Consider the following 9,794-nt stretch of genomic DNA (forward strand, 5'->3'; position numbering starts at 1 on the left):
TTCATTTCAGAAATATATTCATTCATGGTTCATTAACAAGACAATACACAATACAATATAAATCGAGACACATACTGAATTAGCAGAATAAATGTATAATAAATTCAATAGTGCAGGTACATTATTCGGCAAAGTTTACCGCTTTGTGCGTTTCTTTGCTTTAACGTGTTACTCTTATTTTGAAAGTATTAAAATTCCGGTTTCATGCTGTGTCTTCTGCAGCTTCACACAAACACACACGCGCACGCACACGCACGCACACACACACGCACACACCGCCTCCCCCTCGGTTCAGACTCAGCAGATTACTGCTGCCTCTTTCTCATTAATTGGCCAATCAGTTCATAAAACTAAGGACTCAGAATAAAAGAAGATATTTTCCTCTTCTTCACCCAGATGGAAGAGTCCCCCCCCCCCCCCATTCCCCCGCCCCCCCGCTGTACCACCGTCCGCTCTACGTGTTGCCATGCCAACAGGGACTTCAGCCCCTCTGGATGCTGCAAGCGGGGGTCTTTTCTCATTTCCAGGCACACACACATCCTCACAGTAACTTAAGAGGAATAACTGTGTTTTCTATGTTGCCTCGGTTTATTGATCAACCTTGATGTGGATGTTGTGCTCTCTCTCTCTCTCTCTCTCTCTCTCTCTCTCTCTCTCTCTCTCTCTCTCTCTCTCTCTCTTCCTGGATTATTCCCATTCCATGTGGTCACTCATGACTAAAACATGAAAAAAAAAAATCCGAGATACTTCAGGCAGGAATAAATTGTCTTGAATTAAACATAACCTCTCCGGATTTGCTCTCAGCTGCTGCTGCAGCTTTTCACAGTATTTTGTGAAAATGGCAGGTAACTGCGTGTTGAACACAATCAAACGGCACTTTAAAAGACTGGTTGCTATATTTACGATGTTTATTCTTTTCCAAGCTGTCTCCAGCCATTTCATGGACATAGATTCCTATTTAACATAAATATTATATATTTTTTACTGCCGAAGCCAAAAACATCCAAGGTCACCTGAACGGGTCAGGAAGAGTTTTGACAGTTAACTCTTGTTGTCAGGGTGTGTGTGACAGACAGACCTGCTCTCGATGTATCATACCATTCATTTATTTTTAGATTAGATAGGACCCACGAATGAATGTGTCCACATAGTTTTTATGGTCGTCTTGCCTCACAACTTTAACTTTAAAAGCCTGAATCTGCAGCTGCAGTTCATCCAGAGTCCTCACCAGCACAAAGAGGGTGGAGCACATCCCACCTCAGGTCATTTCTCTCCACTGGCTGCCTGAGAGTCAAAGGATCCTATTCAAAGGTTTGCTTTTGGTCTGTAAAGCTTCAAATGATCTTGGGCCTAAATGCATCTCAGATTTACTTGCAGAATATGAAACATCCAGACCAAAGAGATTCACTTTCCGGAGTCTGGAAAGTAAATCTCACGAGGTGATGCAGCTTTTAGTTCCTACAATCCTGTGGACTGTGAACCTCTTATTTCAAACATTATTATTTTTCCATTAAATATTAGATTTTACTTATGTCAATACCTCTATCTTAATAAAGCTTTTATTGTATTTATTCTCCTTTTTATGCCTTTCTTAATTGGTTTGGTTCAATGTATATCATAATCTCAATCTCTTAAGATTAGGATTTTAATCACCTTGTTTTCTTGTATAGTAATTCCTTTACTTCCGTGCAATATATGACGAATTGATAAGTGTCTGAATGACACTATTGATATAAATTTGCCTTACCTTGTACGTTATGATTAGTCTTCTTTATTTTTCTACTCACCTTTCTTCATCTTACCCACCTCCTGCCACCACTGAGGAAGTTGAAAAAGTTACCGAAAAATGAATAAAATAAAGCTCTATGCACATTTTAAATGAAGTTAATATTGGTTTTATGGTTGTTGTTTTTTTACTTCTCTGCTGCCCTCTGGCGTTCAAACTGCAGTTTGCCTTGACGCTGACGCAATGCCGCAGTGCCTCATGGGACTTGTAGTCTCAATGGATGGAGTACTTCCTGCTTTGACGAGGAAGATCAGGACATTTCGGTTGACAGACATAAAGTTTTTTAAGCGTCCAGACTGAGGACACGTCGGAGGGACAGAAGTCAACACGTCCACACAGTAAGAGTCTGTTTTCTTAATTACATCAATCGATTGTTGAACAAATTCATATTCGGTTAAATTTTTAACACGGAGTTTTGTGAATTTAACAGTCGGGAACTAAAGTCATGAATACTCGATCCTGACTGAAAATCTGTCCAAAATCAAAACTTTACCAGTTAACATAATTAATAATCGCATCATTATGTGTGTAGGCTTGTTTAAAAAATAAATACACGTAGACATTTAACGAGGTTTGTTTCTGTGACTGGAAACTATTACTCATTCATAATTCATTCTTCACTTGTTTGCTTTTTCCAGATTCTGTATGCCAGCTTTCACCTCTTTGCTTAGTTTACTTTGAGAGATTTTACAAACTAGTTGTGCTTAACCATACATCTAAAAGTTTGGACAAACGTATGTCGCAGTAAACGAATTCTCTTTAAAAAGTTTAATTCAGATTTTACCTACCTTCAACACAGTATCTCAACTGTTTTTGGAAGTAGAACTTCATGTCTGATCTTTTCGACAGTTTTATAACTGCAGTGTGATCGAGTGAGAAAATTCAATACAAAGACGTTTATTTTTGTCCAAATTCACACAAACTGAATGCAGTCAGCTCCTTTATTTTTGATTTGTTTTTATTTTGAGTGAAAATCAGAAAATATGTCCTCGACTTCAGCGTTGTCAATATTTCCATAAGGACTGAGGACAAGCGTGTTATTCATGTTATTCACCTTATGAAGGGGGAAAGTGTCTCTGGGGTAAAATGACACTTCTGTTGTGGTCAAGGACGAACTCTTCCACTGAATCGGTTCATTGAATTTATAGTGATAATATGATTATATATCCTGAATGGGATCTTTCTGTCCTGAACAATATGTCGCCTCAGGACGAGCTGGACTTTCCGTGTGTGTAGGAACAAGTTACCTGCAGTTTGTATTTGTTGTCACATGGAGAACGGCTCATCCTCCCGCACTCAGGATGACAAACAATGAAGAACTCCACTACAAGTGTGATGCAGTTTGTGTAACGTCTGCACATTTTTTTTTGTTTTTCTTCTTCCCATCTGCCCCTCAGATGTCCTTGATGGAGCACGGGACGGTCCGGCCCGTCACCGGAGTGGCCTGGACGTCCAACACAGGGACCTGCCCCAAAGACTTCACTCTGGTAGGAACTGAGCTGACTCTCAAGTTCACTAGCAGTTTGTTTCCAGTCCTGCTTTGAGCCTCCGTCTCCCCTGCACCGCAGAAACCTGAAGAGTTAACAATCTACAGGATGCATAACTGCAGTGTTTACACACACACACACACACACACACACACACACACACACACACACACACACACACACACACACACACACACACACACACACACGCACGGACACGTCAATAATATTTAACAGAGAATCAATGCTTGTCTGAAGTAGTTGTCTAAAATAAGCCGGTAAAGGATGTAAATATTGAACCAACAAACAAGAAAACAACTAAAATCCAATCGATTAAAAAGAGATTTTTCTAAAACCTAAAGACAAACATAGCAGATATAAAACCATAATAGAGGAATAACGCTTTACAGAACTGAAATATGCTAAATATGGAAGATTGAAGTAATTGTACAGTTAAAGAATAAGAAAGGGGGAAAAAACAAGACAGTTAAAATAGAAGAGAAAGTCGGATGATTTAAATAAACAAGTGTTGTCACTTAAAATTTGAATTACATTATTTTTAGTTAGTTTATTTCATTTGCATTTATACAAATCAGCAAACGAGAACATCATTACAAAAAAAAAAAAGAACCGTCCAGCAACGGAAAAAGGATATAGAAAAAGGTTAGAAATCACTTTTTGAATAAGTAAATATCAAATGAAAATGTCCCCCGGCTAGCTCAGTTGGTAGAGCATGAGACTCACAATCTCAGGGGTAGTGGGTTTGTGTCCCACGCCGGGCGCCACCTTCCCGTGGGCTCACCACCTGCAGGAAGGCTCTTAAATGGTGCTATGTGAGCTGGGTGACAGACTGTGCTCAGACTGACACCCCCACGACCCGGAAACGGATAAGCGGAAGAAAATGAATGAATGAATCAAATGAAAAGTTCACAGCATAACTTTTAATTATTTTACATCTTAAACTCTTTTTGAAAACACACAGAAAATTACATCTTTTCATTAAGTCCATCCCAATAACCTCATAATCTAGATTTAACATTTGTTCTTAATTTACAGGTTTCAAACATTAACACCGCCCTTAAATTATAAATGGACTTTCTTTTGTCACATGGAACATAATTTGTAATGTTTTTAAATATAAAATATCCAGAAATTTTAACGGGAATGATCGTATGAAAAGTTGATTGGTGGAATCTCGGTATCCTGCTTTTTATCCACTAGAGTTAGAATAAATTAAATTATGATGTTAATACAGATTGTTCCTTTTTACCATTTTCATCCAGAGTAATGGCTCGAGCATCTGTTGATCCTGTTTGGTTTGTTTTAGGAAAGTATTAGATTATACACTCCGAAGGTTTTGCGCAAGAAAAGAAACAGTTTGATATTTGCACTTTAATATTAAAGTCTTGAGATGCTGACATAGTTTACCTTCACATTTATAACCATTCAGAAAAAGTACTTTGTGTGAGACGTGTCAGTCTGTGGGTCTGTTCACTCGCTGGCCGCCGAGCACGAAGAGGATTCAAACTCCTGTGTGAGTCTGAGGAGCCGCTCCAAACTAAAACTCCGAAAAAACACTTTTTATACACAGAATGTAAAAGTCCAGACCAGAATTGATGTTTCACAGCCACTGAATGTGTATAATTTTATGTTAATGACTTTTAAAACTGCAGTTACTGTTTGTAATTCGGTTTGAGAGTTCTTGACGTCGTCTCCAGAATGATTGGGCCTTTAGTAAACACTGCTGATGTCTGATAAACACAGACTACCGCAGTGTGTCCTGCTGACTCGGCTTTATGTGAATCCAGTAAATATAAGCTGCTCCAGTTCAGCTGAGGAACCGCTGCGTCGCATCAGTAGCATCTGCTACACTGGCTGCAGATTGCAAACCAGGAACAACAACCACACGCCACCTCTTCGCTGAGGACGTCTGTTAAACATCCTGCGAGGAAACACACAGGATTCATTAGACACAAATTCAAATGTACTCACCTTCGTGTAAAAACTTTATCCGTTCTCTCGGTGGGAGTTAGTGATTCTTGTCATTCTTCTGTGGTGCCTTTATTGCTGCAGAAATACTTAAATGATTATTGTTCCCAGGGGATGTGATGGGATCGTGTCTTAAGAGGGGAAATCCTACTTTAAATGAACACGTCTAATTTATTTACATGTCAAAATCATAACTTTATTTACACATGTTGTTGTTTTTATCTACCGCTGGGTCCAGCAGGTGATAGTTCCCAATTATAGAGCCACACTAGATTTCTTCTTAGGCCCCGTTTACACGACAACGACTACGAGTGTATACGCAGAACTTTCTTCAGTTTTTTGGGGGTCCGTTTCCACGACACCGGTGTTCTGATCCACAAAGTTTTTATCCCGGCTCTCGAGGTGGAAAGATTCTTTAACGGTCGCTATTCCCTCCTGCAGAGACTGATGGAGGCTACGGCGCCCGTTACTGCTCATCTCTCCCTCCCTCCCCTTCCTCCTGCTCGTCCACTTGTAAACAAGCATGGCCGACCTGTTTGACTCGCGGTCTGTATTCTAGTTTTATGGTCCAGATCAGTAGTTTTATAGTTGAGACTCTCCTCTGATAGCATCCGATTCATCATCAGTCCATACGGATGTTGGGTTTCTCTCCTTTTACTTCACGTTTATATTGTTTTGTTCTCTGCACACGTCTGTGTGGTTTCATGGCATAAACAAGCAACAGCGCCCTCCCGTGGCCCAGCAGACTAACTACATCGTTGTCGGTGTGTCCGCTGCTGCAGCGGAAACGCAACACTTTATTTTAACGGATTAGTTGTTGTCGCGTAAACGGGGCCTTAACCTTAACATCCCTCCTTTAACCCCAGAGTGACGCTCCTTTTATCCCCCCATTTCATTATGTCCGTCGCCCACTTTGCATTTAACCAGAGATATTTTCCCCCCGGAGCTTTTCTTCATCCGTCTCCCTGCTTTCTGCAGATCAGCATCACAGAGGAAGGCGCAGCAGCAAACTTCACGCGCAGCTTTGGAATGAAATCTGGATATTACCTGTGTTACAGCAAGGTTAGCAGACAGAGAGAGACTCTCCTCCGTTATTTAATACGTGTCCGACCTCTCCGTGAGCTGAACAGCAGCCTGTCGTTCCCTCTGCCGGTGTAGGACCTGACCGGCGGTATGGTGGTATCAGACATCCAGATCATCTCCGAGAAGGACCGCATTCCTCACGGCTACTGCTACGTGGCAGAGCACCTCGAGCCAAGTCAGTACTCACACACACACACACACACACACACACACACACACGTCACTGTAGGAGCTCGGGATCGTGAATCAACATTTTCAGTGTTTTTTGTTGTGTGTGTGCAGAGGCCACCGTATCGAAGAAGAAACGTTTGTGCGTCCGCATGGTGCCGGTGGGCAGCGTGGACACGGCCCTGCTGGACATCAAACTAACCGCCAAGAGCAAAATGATGCTGCAGTATTACACCTACGTGGGGTCGGTACCGCGCACAGACGAGCGTTTGTAGAAATGCAACTTAAGAGTAACGCAGTCAGTCATTGATCTGTTACTGCTTCGGTCCCGACTCCGTGGTTGAATGAACCTTTTCCTCAGGGACATCCATGGCTACGTGTTGTGGTGCAGGAAGGGGCTTTTCACCAGCCCTGCGCCTCAGGCCAAACCCCGCAGGGTCAGCCTGGACCTGAGGAGCCTCTCTCTGGAGCAGCCGTCTGCTCCTCTGCCCCTGAGACCCAGGTATAGTGCATACACGCTCCGGTGTGGGGAAAGTTATCATTCCTCATGTATTTCATTTAAAAAGAAATTTAAAAAGTCAGAATAAAATGTGCTGAAGTCAGCCTTGTTGTTTGCTCAGCAACCCTCCTCCTCCTCCGCGGACAAATACCAGGTTAAGTCACAGACGCAGCAGCCTGACTAACAAGGACGAGGTGAACAAACCTGCTGACAGCAGCATGCAGGGAGTAACAGGTACTCTGCCGCCGCCGCCGCCGCCGCCTCCGCCGCACACAGGAACGTTATGATGCTGCTTCTGGCCTCAGGCCTCCTCCACTCACCTGTTACACCTGTCTTCTCCCCCACGCAGCTCTAGACGGCGTTCCCTTCAGCCTCCACCCGAAATACGACGTCCAGGCAAACAGGACGGTACGTTCAGGGTTCGACACTAAAGCGATGAGTTCCACTGCTGAATATAGTTTTTAGTGTCTGGTTGGTGACGGATGCTTCCTGCCTGTCGTTTCTCCGTCAGGATCCTCAGCTCAACTCGCAGATTAACAACATCCGGATCAAGTCGCTCCAAGATATTGAGAATGAGGTACAGTTACTGTCTCTTTGTGTTTTTCTCTGATGGAAGTATATGAATCAACACTAAACTCTGATGTACTTTGATTTTGAGAGGAATTTATGTGGCAGTCTTCAGAAGAAAAAACTGAAACGGAACGACAACAAAAAACTTTTACAAATGATAATATATATAATACACAATTTAAATTTCATCAATTACATTTTAAATTTAAAACATAGTGGGGCAATATTTAAGTTAATAGTATTCTCTATCACAATATATACCTTTTTATCATGTTTATGAAGGACAAATATAGTTTATACCATTATTATACATGTTATATATCATTGCTGTCCAGGGTACAATTGTTGCTCTTCTTTCTTATATTTACTAATGATATATGATTTGAGAAGCTTTTTAAACTGGCTCGTGTTAGTGCTTTGTTTAATTTCATCAAACTGCGGTGTGTTTGTCTGGTTTTAGTATAACTACACGTTTGCGGTGGAGGAATTTGCTGCGAAGCGGACGAGACCGTCGGTCACAGCAGGAGGCGAATCCACGGCTCAGTGATCTTTTTTTACAAGTCGTCTCACTTTTGTTACTCGATCCTGTCTGAACGGGCTCGTTGGAGGAAAAACCTCAAAAACATGTCACAAGTGAAGGATAATGGCCTCATTATATGAAACCTAGAAAGGTTGAAGTGTAAAGAGTTTCTCTCAGCTGGACGTCTGGAAAAGGTCTTCAAGCACCATCCTGAAGCCAGAATATTTCCAAACTCAGGATTACCAGTTTTCAACATTCAAAGTGTCAATTTACTAAAGAAGCGTTCTGTTTTAATGACATACACAGAGATGACGGGTTTAAGAGGTGATTAAGGTTTTCTGGAGTGTCTGCTGTCTTGCTTTGAGTGTCTGCAGCTTTAAATCGGATGTTTCAGCTCCATTTTTTTTATGCACTTTGTCTTTTAGGACGGTTTTTCTTTCTGCTCTTTGTTTCCTTCGTGGTTTGATCTTCTGAAGAGGAGACGTAATATTGCGCTTTAGTGGGTCAACTTGATGGATAAACGGTCTAGAATGATAAACTCACGTATGTAAATGTCGAACAAGGTTTGTTTTTATGAATATATATTGGTTTCTGCATTATTCCATAATATATAGCTTATTTTAAGGTGATGGAATAAAGTTTGTCTATTTGTTTAGTGCCTGAGTGAATGTGGGATCAATGGGACATGCTTAGGCTCTTTATTATTATTATTATTATTATTATTATTATTAAGGAGTACTGAAAATGGACCAAATATTTATCTTTGTTTTTATCTTATCTGTAATAAATCTTGACTGCATGGAAGAAATAAAATCCTAAATAAAAAAGTAATTCCTGCTGCCTGCGTGATGTTTTTATATTGAGGTACGACCCGGAGCCCTCGTGACACTTTGGTCAGAGAAACGTCGAGGCTCACTTGACTACATTTCTTTGTGTTAATTAACCGGAAGGAAGAAGTTTATTCTGCTTCCTCTTCAGACTGTGTGTACAATCATGTTTGAATTATACATGAGTTTTGTCTGTTTTGTTATCATGCGTGGATAATATTATCTTATTATCTTAGTCGCTTCTCAGATTCCCTCCGCCCTGACCGCTCAGTTCGACACCGGAGGCCATTAAGCTTCAAACAGCTGATTTTCTTTCCATCGTGACCATTAAAATCACAGCTTAATATTTGCCGAATACCAGATTTGTGTACAACTCCAAGTTTACCCTTCGTTTTAGCGCAAAGGTTTAGGAGTACATTGGGAACAATCCCACATCTACAAACTCCTACAACATAAAGCCGGTTTTAGAAAAACAGTGAAATAGGTTAGTTTTCACAGTTTTTGATGCTCGACCGTGACGCTTGAGGCGTCCTGCCGTTTCTATCTCAGTGCTGCGGTAAGTCTGCTACAGGAATCATCCCGGCAAGCACGTTTATAACAGAAGTGGATTTTATTGAAAAATTAACGTTTCAAGTTTTTGTCTCAGCATGTCCGTCGTCAGACTTTCTTTAAGTATTTAAGTTAAGAAATAGGCAGGGTTCAGGATTGTGGTTAAAACCTTGACTGCAGTTTGTTTCAATCAAACAGCAGCAATGTAATATGTTGTGTTTATCATGCTGCCATCAATCCTCCAAAAACTTCACAGAGCAAGACAAAATTATTATCAAAACATGCTTCTTTTTTTCTTTTTTTTTACTAATTCTGT

General features: G+C 41.0%; 1 protein-coding gene across 1 annotated transcript; it reads left to right on the top strand.

The window, feature by feature from the left end:
* Nucleotides 1-1,995: 1,995 nt before the first annotated feature.
* Nucleotides 1,996-8,919, top strand: mvb12a (multivesicular body subunit 12A). Its single transcript, XM_080464497.1, has 10 exons — nucleotides 1,996-2,124; nucleotides 3,184-3,273; nucleotides 6,241-6,324; nucleotides 6,421-6,520; nucleotides 6,628-6,757; nucleotides 6,875-7,015; nucleotides 7,134-7,246; nucleotides 7,362-7,420; nucleotides 7,524-7,589; nucleotides 8,043-8,919. The coding sequence occupies exons 2-10, from the start codon at nucleotides 3,184-3,186 to the stop codon at nucleotides 8,127-8,129; spliced, it is 870 nt and encodes a 289-aa protein (XP_080320623.1). The 5' UTR covers nucleotides 1,996-2,124; the 3' UTR covers nucleotides 8,130-8,919.
* The last annotated feature ends 875 nt before the right edge of the window (nucleotides 8,920-9,794 follow it).

Source organism: Lipophrys pholis (assembly GCF_963383615.2).
Source record: "Lipophrys pholis genome assembly, chromosome: 5".
Taxonomy (NCBI): domain Eukaryota; kingdom Metazoa; phylum Chordata; class Actinopteri; order Blenniiformes; family Blenniidae; genus Lipophrys; species Lipophrys pholis.

Bases quoted from the DNA above. Each gene is read 5' to 3' on its own strand.
- mvb12a (XM_080464497.1), top strand. From the start codon at position 3,184: ATGTCCTTGATGGAGCACGGGACGGTCCGGCCCGTCACCGGAGTGGCC. The intron at 7,016-7,133 runs GTATAGTGCATA...TTGTTTGCTCAG, and splicing joins CCTCTGCCCCTGAGACCCAG to CAACCCTCCTCCTCCTCCGC. The intron at 7,247-7,361 runs GTACTCTGCCGC...TCCCCCACGCAG, and splicing joins CAGCATGCAGGGAGTAACAG to CTCTAGACGGCGTTCCCTTC.